The sequence below is a fragment of the Heliangelus exortis genome, chromosome 14, assembly GCF_036169615.1.
Source record: "Heliangelus exortis chromosome 14, bHelExo1.hap1, whole genome shotgun sequence".
Taxonomy (NCBI): Eukaryota; Metazoa; Chordata; class Aves; order Apodiformes; family Trochilidae; genus Heliangelus; species Heliangelus exortis.
Genome location: NC_092435.1, coordinates 15,753,492 through 15,770,495, shown reverse-complemented (window position 1 = coordinate 15,770,495; position 17,004 = coordinate 15,753,492). Strand labels below are relative to the sequence as shown.

The following is a 17,004-nucleotide window of genomic DNA, read 5'->3' as shown; positions in this document are numbered from 1 at the left end:
AAGGGTGCAAAATACTCTGCCCAAGCAGCTGAAATCTCAGAGCACAGGAAGGCTTCAGCCTCTGCAGTCCCAGCAGGCACTGGTGGCAGGGCAGGTACAACAAGAAGCAACAACCATGGACAGCCACTGCAAAGAGGACACAGCCAGACTACACAAGCAGTTCAAGACAGAGCACTAGTGGCTCTGAGATTAAACAGAAGGAGGTCTAGATCAATCCTCTTTGTGTCCTACCAGTTAATGGTAGATACAGAACAAACCAGGCAACAAATCCAGCAATTTATTATCTGAGAACACAGCACTTGGCAGCTCTGTGCAAGCAGCAGATCAAATTGGTTGTGCTGCAGAAGCACCAAGGGCTTGATGTGATTTCCTGGAGTATGAGATGTGCAGGGGCTGGGGACACTGGTTAGGATTCTAATAGTATGAACTGTCTGGGAATCAGCTGTGACAAAGTTATGGGCATCTGAGGAAGATCCAGTGGATGTGCTGGAGGCTGGCTCCTCAGAAAAGCATGCAATGCATTTTCACCTCCTCACACCACACAGATGTGGCTTTTTTGATTCCTCTTTATAAGCATGTACGGACTGTTACAAAAGTTTTTTGTTTTTTTCTTTTGGGGCACACTGAAAACACTTCCTCTCTATCCACAGTGTGAAATGATGTTCTTTCAAAGGAATTTTCTCTGACAAAACCAGAATTCTTATAAAAACAAACTCTGGGATATTAGTAGAAATAGTAGTAGTAATAACAATCATAAAACCAACACCAATATCTGAGGCAGGAGAGCTCCCTGAAGCTGGAAGAATCAGCTCAGTGCTGCAGTGTCTGCTGGTAAAAGAAAACCAAAACCAAAACAACACGAAAACCTCCTGAACATCAACAGATTTCTGCAAAGTATTTTGGCTTTGATGACTGATGAGAAGTCCAGAGTTTAAAAGAGAATTTAGGAACACAAATACTCTGTTCAATTTGACCATTCACTAGGTCACAGCCGCCTGCTCAACCAGACACAACCTCTGCTTTTGCCTTCAGCACAGAAGGAAGCTCAGGCAAACCCAACCCAGTTGTAGCTGTCCCCAGAGGCAGAGGGAATACCCAGAATTCTCTCTCACTTATTCTAAGCACAAAACCAGTCTGTGCAGGGAGCTGTGAGTGACTCTGTGACACTAAACCCAGGATGAATATTTGGTGTACATAATCCTGAGCCATGCATACATTGCCCAGCTGTATCAGACAAGAAAGACAGGATGCATACTCAGTTTCTCTAGGATCTCCTCATCTGTCATCTTGGATTTTTTCCGCTGCCGGTCTGTGTTTCTGTACAAAGTGTTTGTGTTTGAGTTTTCAGGCTGGGGAGTGGTGGCTTCTTTAGCAGGTGCTGGTGCAGCAGCAGGTTCAATTACAGAGCGTGTGTAGATCTGCAAGAAGAAATTAATTTGTGTCAGAAAGGTGGCATGGTCAGAAAGGATCCCCCAAGGTCATCTTCCAAGTGCAACCCCTTAGGAAGATGCTGCCTACCACATCCAGGGGGGTTAAAAATGTTTCCTTTTGCTGTCCAGTTCTCAAACTGGCAAGGCAAAAATGAAAGGCAAGTTTTACACAGTTCACAGCCAGTTCCATTTTTCAATTTTCATTGATTTTTCTGAAAGCAACTGAAACAATTAATTTACTGTGTTGCAGGGATAAATAAATAGATCTGTCCAGGGCCCCAGAGCCTTGTTCCTCGATGCTCACGTGTTTTCACGGGTACCAACATCACTCAAGCTGGGTGTGTGTCTGAATGAAAGCAAGCAGGGAGCATTTCCCTTTTCTGGTAAGAGCTGAGCTGACTTCTCATCAGTATTTCAGGCTTCAGGGAGCAGCCATTAGGAACTGCATTCCAGTCCTTCAGAAACCCAAGTTCTCGTCACAGTGCAAAGCTGGGCAGAATTTTTTACCCAAACTTCAGTCATGCAGAAGTTAAGGCTGTAGTGTAAGCTGTTCTTTTAGCTTCCTGTGGAGAGGGACAGGTACCTCCAGGGCACAGATTCTCCTGTGTATCCTGCAATGACCCATTCTCTCCACTGCTGACAGAGAGCCTACACAGGTCCTTTGGGCAAAGTTGCTCACTTTCACACCTGTAGCATTAAAAGACAAAATGCTACACAAAGATAAATCAATGGACCCTATCAGCAACACAGGAAACTCACGACTAAATGTGAAAGTTTCAACCAGATTGTCCTGGTGTAAGTGGTTTGGGTGAAGAACTAAGCCATGGCCTCCAGCCCTCAGTGATTTCACCTGCAGCTGCTACCTGATCAGAATGACACCAGTGCTGACCAAGGCTGGCACTTACTGATTTTGTATGCTCAGGCCGTGGTGCAATAACAGGTGGAGGCTCATTGTCATCTTCCTCTTCTTCATCATCTTCATCCTCTTCTTCAGAAACAGAGGGAGCTAGTGGGGGTTCTGAGGCTGTTTTTGTGCTCTGTGGATAGAGAGTAGCATGAGTGACAGTCACCTTTTTGACACCAGGGAGGTTTGATAATTATGCACAACTTCAGTCTCCTGAGCCACCCTAGATGTGCCTGTAGTACCTACAGGCCTCAGAGTTCTAAGTCACACACACCACACTACAATGTAAAGGCTGTGGATTTCCATGCTCTTTTGTTAACTGGCCTTGGTGTTTTTCACTTTGGCTAAAAACACCTAAATCATTCCCATGCTTAGTCCAAGTCTTATTTCACAAAATGTAATGCTGGGCTGTATCTTGAGAAATCCCATCTACTTGCTGGTTAATTGCTTTGGCATTGTGTCTACAGAAATGGCAGCAGTTAATTAAGATACCAGGTGTCTGCTGGCTAGGTTAATTAATACACTTCAAAGTGCAAAGCTTCCTTTGTTGTCTTGCTGGGAATTTGGGTCTGGAGAAAAAGGCTCCTTGCTGCTTTACTGTTTTATCAGTCACACTGCCTGCTTCCACAGACAGAGAACTCAAGTTCTAAATCATCATGAAGTTCTGAAATCATCATTCTAAATATTCACATCTCATCTGTGTTGTCTTTAAAATGGCACAGAATTGATCCAGTATAAATACCAGTGAGGAGCAGCCTGGGTGAAACAGGGAGACCTGATCTTCACACCTCTTTTTCACTGAAAAAGAGTCACTGTGTCACTGCCTGAAGTCACCTTGCTTAAAACCCTGTCATACAGATACACCCATACATGAGCTTTGTGCTTCCTGTAAGGCCCAGTCCTGTTCCACAGCCAGAGGTAAATGGTGGAACAGGCCACTAACCTGGTTAAAGCAGGGAACAATACATCAGGCACACTGAACTCCAGTGTAAGGGCCAAGTCTGTCAAGCAAGGGGTGTCCCAGGGGAAGGTGAATGTGACGTTGTCACACGTTAGATCTGTGTAAAGCTTTCTATGGAGGCATCAGTAGCACTTTGCTTATATGGGGATAAAAGATGATTAAGGGAAAAATAAAGAAGGGAATAATCACATTCCTCTTATGTCAAATGTCTATAGCTATTCTTCCCACTGGGCTCCATGCTTGGTCTGACAGCATCAAATTGTGCAGAACATGTACAATGAGATATTATTTAATGCCAGCCTCTCATTAGGGAGTGAAATGAAATTAAGGTAATTCCAATGACTGCTTGATCCTGTCAGAGAGTTGTTTTCCCTGTACTGTAACACTCAACCAGCATCCTCTGAGTGGGCAGATTCTGAAAGCTGACATCTCCACTGTCTCACCACTGTCTCTGTCTGCTAGCAGGAAACACCACAGCAGTGTGTCCATACCAACTGGAACAGCTCTTGGGAAGGATTGCCCTGCTCTGGTGAGCCCCAAACTTCCAAACGTGTGTTTTATTAAAGATAATGAAAGTGACAACTGAAAATCTGAAGTGTGAACATTCAAAGATGATTCTCATTTCATTACACACACTCTCTGCTGTGTAATCACAAACCAAAAATTAGGTTGTTTAACACTTGAAAATAAAGGCTAAATCCCCACAGAGTCATTTGCTATTTAATGCACTAGCATTAACACTAATAAATTTGATCAATATTAACGTGGATGTCATGACTACATCTCTGGGATTGCTCCAGCAATCCTGTATTAATTAAGAGTGGATGATTATTTAAAAGTTTCTTTCAATGGTTCCAGTGAGTTACAGATCAATTATAACTGTATTTATATTCAGCTACATAGCCAGCTGTAGTAAGGATAAATCATAAAATTTAATAGAAATGGATTCTAAGTTGTTAAAACTTAATCAGAATCAGCTAATTAGACAGCACTGCATATTGTTGTAAATTATTTATTCCACTGTGGCTAAGAACAGCAATCACTCTTCTGTTTGCAAAACTTTCATCTGTTTAGAAATTCTTTAACAGAAAATGAGGAAACAGCCAGGGATCCCTTTTCTGCTGCTGCAAAGACACTAAAATGTGCTTTCCTTCAGCCTGCAAGACTGGCACCCACTCACACAAGAGAAAGCCTGCAGCTTGCTCCACAGTTCTGAACCTCTAGGAAAGAAAGCAGAAGGTCACTGTCACACTCACCGAGGGATGGGCTTCAATGTAGCCATGGGCACTTTTATCTGCAATGGGGAAGGGAAAATTCAACCAGATGCTGTTACAAACCTGCCCGTTGTGGGGAAACCCACAGGACAAGTAAATCCAAATAGAGAGCAGATTGCATTTCTCTTACACAACATCCCCCCAGCAGCAAGTTATTTTATGTGGCAAGCAAGGTAACAGGACAATATACCAGGCTGTCTTTTCTACAGTTTCTTGTGTCTGGTTTTGCCACTAAATAAAATACATAGAAACCTGCTCAAGAAAATGCAGATTATTCTTTAACAGTCAATGCTTATGTTCCAGGCAAACACTAAAGCAATTTTTATCCTTTTCTTTCCTTTTTTATTAAAATCAACTGCATGCACTGATTCCCTCCAGCTTGCTGAAAATGTTTCCCCATAAAAGCTTTCCCCAGATCCCCCTTAGCTGTGGCAGCTCTAATCTGACAGAGCAAAGTAACAAACAGCTCCTGAGTTCAGAAGCATCCACAAACTGAATTTCACCACAAAAGTAATGACTATTTTAGCAAACAGTAAGTGCCAAGTCAAACCTTTAAAGTACTAAATTGGAAAAAACAAACAAACAGACCCAAAACCACCAAAAAAAGCACAAAACCACCAAAAAGATGCCTTCCCTCACAAGAAAACAAAATGTTAGTAAATTCTGTAGATAGGTGCAGTTTTTGGGAGGACTTTGGAGAAGCTCTCCCAGTCTGCATTTTGGAAATTGCATTGGTTGAACCAGCAACCAGGCAACTCCAGGCTCCCCTGCCACAGATTATCCCATGCAGGGAACTGAGCCACTGCTGCTTAAATTACAAATTCTGTCCTGCAAAGAGACAACCCCTGATTAGCAATGAAGTTGCTGACATGAGCTCTTCCAAGCCTGTTGTATCTTAATGGTATTTTTTGTTTAAAAATCAAGTTGGTTATTAAGGAATAACAAAACCCCCACATCAAAAGCCAGATATGCAGCACCTGGTAAAAACCTCTTTCTTGCTGGATGTGTGACCAGCCAGTTTGTCAGTAAAAAAAGGAAGAAAGGGCCACAGGAAAAGAAAAAGCAAAGTGCAGCACAGACTTTCTGTCTCATTTCTGCAATCCTACACTCCAGTTTTGCAGACTGTACACAATCAAGGGAAAAAATGACATCCCCATCACCCTTGCAGGCTTCTGGTTGGCAAGGATTTTCCTGGAACAGGCAAGCTACAGAAATTGCTCTGGACTCTGACACATTCCTCCTCATCCTCTGTGTGATGATTCCTTTTACATCACATTTTATAGCAATTCTGGGTCTGTTTGTGTATTTATATACAGTAACCTAATCTTCTCAACAGCAAATGCAAAAAAAAAAAAAAAATCCTTGAAAATTCTATCATAAAGGATCACAAAAACCCTCGTAGTAACATATGGCTCAACAGATCCAAGAATAATTCTTCAAATGCATGAAAGAAGTAAACCCCCACATCCCAATCTGAACACTGTGAAGGAACAAGGATGTGAAGAGACAAAAGTAAACATGACCTTTGGCCATTAATGCTTCTGACTAAAAATGGTCATGACTGTCTGAGTCATTTTGGGGCCTGAGACTCCCTTTGTTGCACTGAGATGAGAACTTACCTCCTGACGTAAAGCTCATGTATTTCTGGTTGTTAACTGTTTCTTTGGAATCATAAAATTTGAGAACATCTAAAACAGCTTGTGGGTTCTTCTTCTGTTCCAGTTTTGTTATGTTGGAGGTCTGGAGTAGCCTGGCCCACTGCTCTGGAATGCCCTGCAGATGTCAAGTGGAAAGAACACAGATTCAGAACACTTCACAGACACAGCCTCACAGATCTTTACCAAGATCCCATGCTGCCTGTAAGATTACTTTCAGAAATTTTGATTGACAGCTGACAATTACAATCAGTAGCTAAGACTTTAGATGCAATCATTCTCTTCTCTATCAAAATAAAGAGCTAAAACCAGGATCCAACTTTAAAAAGAAAAGAAAGTTATGACTGTGATAGGAAAAAAAGTGCATGAAACTCATCTTTAAATCAACTCTGCTCTTCCATGGAATAATGACTGAAGGTTTAGCTTGTTTTCCTGGTGATTCAGTGCAGACATAGCAGGACTATTCTACATTTGTGGACAACACAGTATATTTTAGGAGCTTTACACTGGATTTTTAATGCTTAATAATGCAAACAGGTTGTGCTGAAATGATTATTGCTGTCTGATTAAAAGGTAAACCCCACCCTGATACAACTCATTTTCAGCATACCAGGGGACACTCTGGGGTTAGGGATCTGCATTTAAATTCTCAAAATTGTACCACTGTGCCACTGCAGCTAAGGGTGTCTCTGGTGAGCTCCTGTTAGCTCTGTAGGTTCTCTACTGTAAACACACAGAAAGCAGGGACTCAGAAACCAGGCTGAGGGGGACAGAGCCTTGCATGAATTCTTGGACATTTAATGAGTGAGGGTGGCATTTAAAAATTGATCCCATGGCCGAAAGCCACAGCTCTGCATTGAGATGATATTCATTGAAATTGCTTTAAATATCCAGTATAATTTCCTAAATTTTGAAAGCCTGTAATTTTCCCCATTTACTGCACAACCAACATCTACCAGCAAATTGTAGGGCTTACTGCATGGCAAACTACACCTGAAGTACATTTAGCCTTGGTGCCACCCCGAGCTAGGGACACACTTCAATGTAGCTTCTTCCTGAGAAGTTCTCCACAAAACAATGTGTGACATGGGCCTCCAAAGTTCAGGATTAATGAGAAAAAAAGTGGGATAAGCCAAGCAACAAATCTACTGCACACACATCAACCTGCTGCTGCAGTGCTATGACATCTCAAAGAAGCATTGGGATGCAAGATTCTTTTGGGCCTGTGACGCACCTCTGGGAGCTTCCCTGTGCACATCTGTGAGCCATAGAGATCTGGCTGTAATGGACGTAAATAAAGAAAGAAAAGAAAGTTAAAACAGAATGTGGGACAACTTAGAAGGTGGTAGGAGGAAACCAATGGGCCAAAATGGGCAAGTCCCATTGAAAAAGGGAGTTAGGAGGTAGACACAAAAGAGACCGGGTGGTGGACAGGCTACAGGAAGGCAGACTCAGGAAAACAGAAAAATCACAATTGTTCCAAAGTTTGGAAGCATCATAACCCCCCACCTCTTTTTTAAACCAGTTTTATTCTCCCTCATAAAAATACAGTACTGAGGATAGACAGCAAGTGACTGGAAAAATTACCTGTGATTTCTTCTATAATTAAAAAATAAAAAAGATCTGGGCTCTTGTTGTCTGTCTAGTTTTGAAAGCCAGGTTAACTTTTTGAATGCCTCTGTGTGAGTTTTTTCCATTCAGGCTCCAACCCCAAGTTCACAGTTGGCCAGTGCATGAGTCTGAGTGCAGTGGAGGAAGCAGCTGGTCAAACACAGGTTTTGGGTTGGGCATTGTCATAATGCAGTAATCTCTGTGTGTCCGACTGAAAATCAGCACAGTTCTAAAGAAATGCTCCATTAGATTAATTACATGTAGCTTCTCTACATCTGTAGTCACCTTTCTCCCACTTGCTAATGTCATCATCTTGAAGCTTGAGAAGTTTGGTGGGTGACCACATTTTATTCTAGACTGGGGATCAGGAAACTGTTTCAAAACCTTCATGCCTTACAAAACCCCCTCCCCACCACCCTGCAAACCACATTTCTTCCTCTGTTCAGAAAAATGCAATGTTCAAAATGAAAACATAAAGCTTAAGCAGCATGCCCCCACCCAACAATTCCCAACCATTTTTATTCTGAGCTCTAAAAGCCCTACTTGCAGCCAACGTGGTTGCTCCGAGCACAGTGAAATGGACACAACAGAGGTGGATGAGCAACACCACAGCTTGGTGCTCAAGCCTGAAAGCTGCAACTCAGCCCATGCAACTTGGATTTGAGATGGAACCCGTAGCAACCAGGAAATGCAGCTGGGGGGTGCCTGGTGGGTGTCAGGATGTGGTCCAATGCATCACAACCACTCTTGGCATGGCAATTGTAATAATTCAAAACAAATTAACAAAGCCCCATATATCTCTAGGGCATTCCCATGGCACTTCCAAACTTTGTAAGGAGACAGACAGTGTGATCACTAGACAGTGGGAATATTTTCACATGATCTGGCTAGTGGCAGTCCCCTCAGCAGGACATACTTACCACAGGACTACTCAGCTGATACACCAGGTTGGGACAAATCAAACATGCCTAATGGAATGTGTAACCCAACACTTGCATCTGGGATTAGTTGGGAGCTTAATGGTGCAGAAAATCCCCTTGCTCTGACTGACATTTTACTCCACTAAGGACTGCAGGGTAAGGCCTGTGCTGGCAAGCTGCAGGGAGGAAACCACCTCTCCCTTTGGTTTGTTTTTAATTTGGCCAGAGCCTTCTCAAACTGCAGTGCTGCACTTCCACACTTCAGGAACAAGTATTACTGCAGAACTATTGTGTAATTGTAAAACAGCAGCCACCCCGTGTCCACTGCTTTGAAAGGGAAAAAGATATTAAACAGAAGTTGTGCCCCAGCAATAAAAGCTGGATGTACATCCAATTGCCTGTTCTCTGCAAGGCCAGGACCTGTGCTGGTGGCACCTAACTTGACAAAAAACAATAATCAAAATCCTCTGATGCTTGAGACTGCTCTGACACACTGGGTGATAACAACAACATTCAAACTGATCCAAACCATGATCTCTGAAGTACTGACAGAGTTCTGCTGCTTAGAGCTGAAGTGTGTTAACCTCAGCATCCCTCCTCCTCCTGCCATCTGCCAGGGATGTCAAACCCAACTGGGATCTCCACCACCAGTCAGGCTGCAGGAGAACATGACTGGAGCCCAACGTGTTTGCACAGAGCCAGAAGGAAAAAGTCTGAAGTACGAGGTAGAAATAAAGGCAGAAGGAAGAAGAAATATAAAGAAGAGCTGAGCTTCTAATGGGAAAAGCAGCAAAAGGAGGAGGAAAGGAAGGGAAAGGGAGGGAGGAGAAGATAGGTAGGAGGAAGAGATGCAAGCACAAAAAGGAGAGAACAAAAGCAGGAAATACCAGAATACACAATGGTATACAGAATGGTACTGAAGGTAAACCTGAATCAAGTGGCTAGAGGGAGAGATGGAGAGGAAAAACAGAGAAAAAACAAGAGGAAAAACACCGTTTTAAAAGCTTTATGCTAGGTTTTTGATCAAAAATTACCACATCTGGGCTTTTTAAATGAGTGTTTAATCAAGCCCTAGGGTTTGGTACAGAATAAATTTGAAGAAAGACTTTATAAGTGACACGTATTTTAAAAAGGCTAATTAACTAGTCCACATATTTAAAATGTAGTTGTATTTCCTAATTACTGAGGATAATTCAATTTCACTACTCCTTTGAAGACATGCTGTCATTAAATGTGGCTTTTTTCCCTTCTATTGTTATTTGGTTTATTACTATTGCTACTACTACTGCAGCATACAGAAAGTTTCCAGCTTTCTTAAATGTTTTTGAGAACCAAAAGTAGCAATCAAAGTAAAAAATGATGATGAAGTCACATTTAGGACTCAAATTCTGAAAACTGACCATCTTTTGTCCAGGCAAATGATTTGTCCCATCCTGTTTGGTGTATGCAGCCAGTCTGCACTAGCAGACTTCACAGTTTGACACAGGGTGGTACCACAGTCTGACCACTTAGCTCACAGGGTACTACTGATGATACAGGGAGTTGCTGATGTCTCCTCTCACCTCATGTAAGCTTACTGCCACCTCAGCCTTAAGGATTAATGATTTCAGCACCCTAATAGTAGTCTGAGAGTAAATGCATTGAAGCCCCTGCACACTCTGAGGAGTTTGTATCACACTCGTTTTTCCCAACACTTCACACACTCTGTAGTGACACAAGGAGGAGAAGTTGACTGCTGTTTTATTCATACATAAAGGCTAGAAACAGGTATGAGCACCTCATCTGTGGACATACTTTGAAGGATAATAAATTAAAAAGAATGGACTTCCACAATGCTGCTGATTTCTGGTGGTCTGCAAGGGCTTTCTGCAGAGCAGCTGGACTTTGCACTTCGGGCAAACCAAACACTATCCACGTGTGTGTGTGGTTTTTATGCTTTTCCAAAGACACTGAATAACCAAACCCTGTAGCAGCTTGTGGGACTGACAGTAGCACACACCTACATCCTTCCTAGTACTGCTACATAGTACACCTACATTCTTCATTTTCCACAGACACTCTGCTGACAAACCTTGCAGAAAAAAAAAGCAGCCTGAATCAGAAGTTAAGCACTCCAAATCCTAAGCCCAAAAAGTAAAAAAGTCTCTTTCTTCACAGCCTGGCTGCTGTCATCTGACATTTCTGGCAACAGGAGGTTATTCTGCCATCAAAAAACCAGAAGCTCTGGTAAGCAGAGAATACAGTGGGGTTACTTACTGTGAATTCTCCAGTGACGGCATCAAATCCCACATGAATGGTGTGTTCAAAGTCTGAAGGAAGAGAGATCTCAGGACGTTCTTTCTCTTTCTTCTTGTTGGCTAGAGGCAAAAGGTTAACACACACTTATTTTCTGCACAGCTTTTTGTTCAAAAACGTTCACAGTAAGTTGTACTCAAAATAGTGTTTGAAAAGGGAAAACCAAATCCGTTAACGTTCATCTCACTGGACAAATCCAAGCTTATTATCCAACACCAGCCTAACCTTCAATCCCTCTTTGGGAAGCTCCAATCCAAGATTATCCAACACCAGCCTAACCTTCAATCCCTCTTTGGGAAGCTCCAGCTTCATTTGAGCTCTCAGTTAAGCAAGACATGTAACCAGAAACCCAGCTTTGAGTCTCCAGCATTTCCTTGTTTTTAAATCACTCCAGCAGTATTCACAGAGCGTGAAGTACCCTGCTGAAGGAGACAGACTAGGAAGTCAGTCAGTCTGCCAATGTTTCTCATCTCCCTCCTGTTTTAACACCTTTTGGAGGTAACAACACTTGTGGTCATCCCTCTCCTGTGCTTTTTATTGCTGACCCATCTCCAGCCCAGTTTTGCTGAGCCCAGTAAAGAATGAGTGGACGAAAAGCTGGGAGAAGCTGCCTTCACTCTGATGCATCAAGAATCCAAGTTCAACAGAGATTTCTCTGAAAACTGGTGACAATAATGCCAGTTGTAGAGGACTCCCAAACCCCCAGGTACACATAACATGAATCCAGGTTCAAACACCCATCCTGCTGGCAGGTATCTGCACTATTTGGCTTCCCTGGAGAACCAGTGTGCTCAAAGATTGACTACCATGTGGCTGACCACACACTGTGGCTGAATAACACAGTCCAGATCCAACTGTAAGATCTTCTCTATAAGGTCTTCACTGATCTGTAACAGCCCAGATGAGAACTCCCATCTTACCAACTGCATTTGTCAATGCAGTGCAAAAGTTGTGAGCTAACAACTGGAACAGAACAAATATTACAGTGCTCACCTGCAGCATCAGAGTTATGAACACAAACTCAGGAAGGAGACACATGCAAAGCACTCATGGAGAATACAAAAAGTCACATTATCTCACATCTTCAAAGAGAGGTCCCACCACCCCACAGAACACATCAGCAGGAGAGAAAGGAGCAGTTGCTCAGGTCCTGTCTTTGCCTTCCACAGTGCCCCAGTGCAGCCCAGTGACAGCCCTGCTATGCACAGCAAAAGCAGGTGGATGAAGACAATTTTCTGCCTGTCTTATTTCAAAAGCAGGAGTCCCTTTCTACCAATATCAACCAGGATGGAGCTCTGCAAAAATCTATTTTCTGGCACATCAGCCTTATCACATAAAGCACTACTATGTTTGTGGAGTTTTAATTAACATTTTCTTCCATGTTTTAGTATTGTTTACCTGCTTCATAACTTCACTAGGAGGCTCTCTGTGTGTCAGCACTTCTCCCAGCCTGTCTCTGCCCACAGACAGCAGCTCCACAAGGTCTCTTTCTTATTCTACCTTATAGCCCTCAGTTGGAAGATGCTCTGCTCTTCCTAATTATACAGCATTGTGGATGTTTCCAATCCTTTCTCTGCATTTTCTCTTCCAAAATATTTGTCACCTTTTGTCTGTACTGCAGACCTCTACACGATGTTAGTTGATGAATTATTTTCATTTAGCATTTAGTGTAGATGTCAGCAAGATATCAAATATAAATACAAAAGCTTTTTCCCTTCTTTTATCTCTTAAGATGATAATTTTTAATTTTCAGGATATATGTTTCCAGTTACAAGATGTGTATCATAGGTAACAAAACTGGCTTCTCCAACCTCATCATATGCAAGCACATGAAGTGAAAATTAGATTTAAAGGATCCTCAAATTCAGTTCAAAGCAACAGTCAAATCTAGAAGCAAAATAGGGAATTAAAAAAAAAGTTCCATCAAAAACAGTTCTTGTCCAGTCTCCTGTCAGGGGACAAGCATTCCAGCTCATCTGAATCATGAGTTGGCTCATCTGCTTCACACCAGTGGTCCAAATGCTGATAAACTATAAATTAAATACAGAATAAAACATCCCTCTGTAACACTTTTACCCTCCCTAGTCTAGGAAGTTTGACACTTCTGCCTGTGCCCTGCAACTCAAATCATTTCTGTTTTACGTAAGCTGGAAAAATGGCCTGGAAAGGCATGGAAGGGTTCTTTGAAGCAATGACTGATGGGATTCAAGGGGCTTATCCTGGACATTGCTATTGATTTTCTCATAAATGCCCCTCACAGCACACTCCTGCTGCACAGCAGTTAGCCATGAGGACCACCCACACCACCTCAGTAACTATTACAGCTGAAAAAAGAACAAGGAAAGTGTTCACAGTCTGCATCATCATTATTGTTTTATATTAAAAGAGCAGTAGTTTGGGAGAAAAATGTGACTCAGCTAAGTGGCAGCATTTCTCCAGAGAGGGAGGAAGGGTTTGACCTCATGCTTACACCCTCCTGCTTGCTTGTCTCCTTTTCCAACTCATTCTGTTCCTTCCTCCCCCCCCCTTCTCTCCCTTTCCCTGTCACTGCTCCTCCAGCCCTACCCCAGCAGCCTCGTCCTTTTCTTTCTCCTTCATTCATCTTAACCCTGATGGGTTTTTCTCCTTCCCTCTTTTCTTGTTTTTCTGTCCAGGAAGCATAAGGAACATAAGGAGCTCAAGTGATATATGGGAAGGAGCACTAATGCCCCAAGTGACTTGTTTTGATTGTAGAAGCACAGAGGGGCCCCACGGGGCCACCACCCACTTGACAAAACAAGGTTTTAAAACGAGAAGTGCTCAAACCCTAACTGGAAACCCTGCCCTGCAACAGAGGAGTGACTGTGAAAGATTCCTGTTCCCTGAGCACAGCCCCAGCATACAGCACTGCCCTGGAGAGAACACACCACACCATATCCATCCTCACATCCCTCCTGTCTGGTGAGCAAATGAAAGCCACCAAAGGTCCCCTGGGTTCAGGGAGGAAAACCCTGCCATGGTGTTTTTCTTCATGTTCTGTTTACTACTACCAGCAGCAGACTATTAATATAAATTTGTGGTGCTGCAAAGCACTGCACTGGATGAGAGCAGCCATATTAATCACCTTCTGTTCTATAAGCAGGACTCTCAAAAATGTGTCACTGAGTCTGTGAAGCATGTACAGGCCAGCTGATACCTGGATCCACAAACCAACCCTGAGATGAAACCATCTCAAGGGGCTTGGCCAGCCAAGCTAAACTTCCTCCATCTATTATTTCACCCAACAAAATTAAGCTATAAATCTTAGCTCACTTTCCCTCACAGTCACATTTAAAATCATGATACTTGTATGTTTCCTGAGATTGCTCTGACTGGTAGTTAATTACATCTATTTTTAATGTCACTGATCATTTCCAGGAGGGGTTGTTTCTGGATCTCCCTGTTTCTGCATGCATGTCACACAGCAACCTCCTGCTTAAGAAATGTTCCCTCAGAGAGGGATAATATCATCCTGCTGACAGGCAGGGAAAGAAGTGACCCAAGTCCTTCCAGGCATTAAACAAGCCAGAAGAGATTTTAATTTTGGCCTTTAAGAAGAATCAATTGAAAATTAATTTTGTCCCCCCAAGGAGGTGTTTTGGGAAGCAATGTGCAGAGCAAACCCACCAAGTCTGCCTGAGGGATGGGCCCATCCAGTCACAGCCTGCAAATGAGAGGAGCCACCAGGACTGCCCCTGACTGAAGGGAGGAATGGGCTCAAACTCTGCCTTTTGCAGCCCGTGAGGAGTTCTGAATGCCAGAGCAACTCCAACTGCTCCCCCTGAGCTGGGGAAGAGAACTGGAAATGAGGCATCTGAGTGGCATGGGTGAGCTGGGGCTCAGAGGGAACAACCACAGCTCCATAGTTCTGAGCTCTCCTCTAAGGGCAGCAATGGCCAAAGGCAGAACCCCTCCTGACATCCAGCTGCATTTTGCTCTGCTGATGCCAAACCTTTGAGCCCAGCATTTCAGCCAGTTTTCAGTCCACCTCACTGTCCACTACTCCAGACTGTACTTCTGTCTGTGAGAAAACTATGGGAAACACAGAAAACTGTGTTGAGCACCTTACTGAAGTAGAAATAGCACCCACAGCTCTGCCTTCACCATCAAGCCTGTCAGCTCCTGGTAGAAGGCTGTTGGTATGGTTCAGCATTAATTTGCCCACCATGGCTATTCCTGATCACACTCTTATCCTTCATTTGCTTGGAAATGATTGTCTGGAACACTTGTTCCACTAGCTTCCCAGGGACCAAGGTGAGGATGACTGGCCCATAGTTCTCAGGACCTCCTTCTTAACACAGAAGCAACACTTTTTTTTTTTTTACAGCCATCAGGAACATTCCCTGGTCACCATAATCTTTCCAAAGTAACCAGGTGTGGCCCTGCAGTGCCATCAGCCAGTTCCTACAGCACTTCTGGGTGCAGCCTGTCAGTTCCTGAGGCTTTTAGAAAAAAAGAAGACCCTTTCCCTTAATTCTGTAAACACACTCACTCAAAACATATTCCTTTCTGCAGCTGAAATGCTGTTTCCTGCATGTTTACAAGACTTTCTTGCAGTAATCCCACCTAGCAGGTTTTAAAGCAAGCCTTCTGCATACACTCTCACCACACAAGCAAGCAAGACAAGCCTTTGCTCCTCTTCTGGAGTGTAAATGCCTTAAAAAAACCACACACCAGAAGTGTCAGGCGTATTGCCTTCTCACTTCTGGAAATGTATTTTCAGAAGTACACAACCTCATCACTGTTTTTATGGCAAAGGCAAGGCAAAATCCAAAGGAAAGCATTCCCCAGCTTAACGAGGAAGTTATTTTTAAAAAGCAAGTTGCATAATGTGTGCATGTTTTACTGGCTTTCCAAAGGCAAGGAACTAACTGACTGAACACCTCCTCCTCTTTTGAAACATGTTACTAGAGTAATTGGAACAGAAGCCTTGGGAAGGGGTTTACCACGTTCAGCAAGGGAAACAGAAAGACAACAGTGGCAGAAAGTGAGGACAGCAACCAAAACCCAACAGAAAGCCAAGGGAGATGGAGGCCCCCGTTTGCACTGCTGATACTTTACTTTTATCCCCTCCTCCTGGGAAGATGGAACGAAGCCTGGCTTTCTTGTTCTTCTCCTCAGGGGCCATGGGGAGTGGTTTGGAGCTGTGGTTTAGTGCTGAAGAATCACGATTGTTGCTGTTCATTCTCAACGGGGGGGCTGGAGGTTTCTCTTCAATATCCACACTATCAGACATCTTCAGCAGCCCTCACAGCCTCCTGCAAAAACCAGAACAGAAAGCAGGCCTGTCAAACAAGGGTGCCAGGGCTGGTGTTCCAGAGGGAAAAGAGGGCAAGAAAAGCATTCTGGTGGAAAAAGAAAACCTATTAGAAGTTTGCTCTGAATAAGGTTACTGCTTGTTCCTATAAATAAATACAGCTGCCAATTCCTAAAAAGCAATGTATTACCATTAAAATGAACCTTTAAAAAATTATTTTAATCCCTGTTAAAGGCTTTTAAAATTTTTATTGACAACTTCTTTGCTATAGTTGTTTGCAATCCAAATTTTTGCCTATAACCAGACTGCCAGAGCAAAACTTACATGACTTACTGAAAGTGCCTGATATGGTAGTGAACCATTTTTATGATGCAAGAAATAAGGTGCAGGTCAGTGGGACAGGGACAGCAAGCATTAAGATCTCTGTTCCCTCCCTGCTCACTGTTTGGAGAGGGTTTAGTTTTGGCATTGTGGGGCTTCAAAAGGAATTATCTTTCTCAAGGAAATCCACTCAAAGTGCCAATTAAATTTCTTCTTGCACATAAAAATGAGCAATACATTTGTTCTAAAATCGATCAAAACCTAAGCAGGAAAATGGGCATATCCTAAAAGCAATTCAGGTGTTCCTCACAGGTCTGTTACCACAAGGGTCTCTGTGACACCACAAAGTCCCAGCTGT

General features: G+C 43.1%; 1 protein-coding gene across 10 annotated transcripts in view; it reads right to left on the bottom strand.

The window, feature by feature from the left end:
* PAK3 (p21 (RAC1) activated kinase 3) overlaps window positions 1-17,004 on the bottom strand; it is a 243,675-nt gene that overhangs the window by 21,804 nt on the left and 204,867 nt on the right. For 7 of the 10 annotated variants that reach the window (XR_011728606.1, XR_011728607.1, XR_011728605.1 and 4 more), the window contains 6 exons: window positions 16,130-16,326; window positions 11,012-11,112; window positions 6,189-6,342; window positions 4,552-4,589; window positions 2,336-2,467; window positions 1,256-1,418 (listed from right to left, as the gene is read on the bottom strand). Coding sequence is in view for 5 of the 10 variants with exons in the window: in XM_071757584.1 (XP_071613685.1) it covers window positions 1,256-1,418; window positions 2,336-2,467; window positions 4,552-4,589; window positions 6,189-6,342; window positions 11,012-11,112; window positions 16,130-16,304 (763 nt within the window). In the remaining 5 variants the exon portion in view is untranslated. Of the gene's footprint in view, window positions 1-1,255; window positions 1,419-2,335; window positions 2,468-4,551; window positions 4,590-6,188; window positions 6,343-7,458; window positions 7,504-11,011; window positions 11,113-16,129; window positions 16,327-17,004 lie in introns of all 10 variants that reach the window. The other 3 variants (XR_011728604.1, XR_011728603.1, XM_071757581.1) reach the window with 1 other exon arrangement.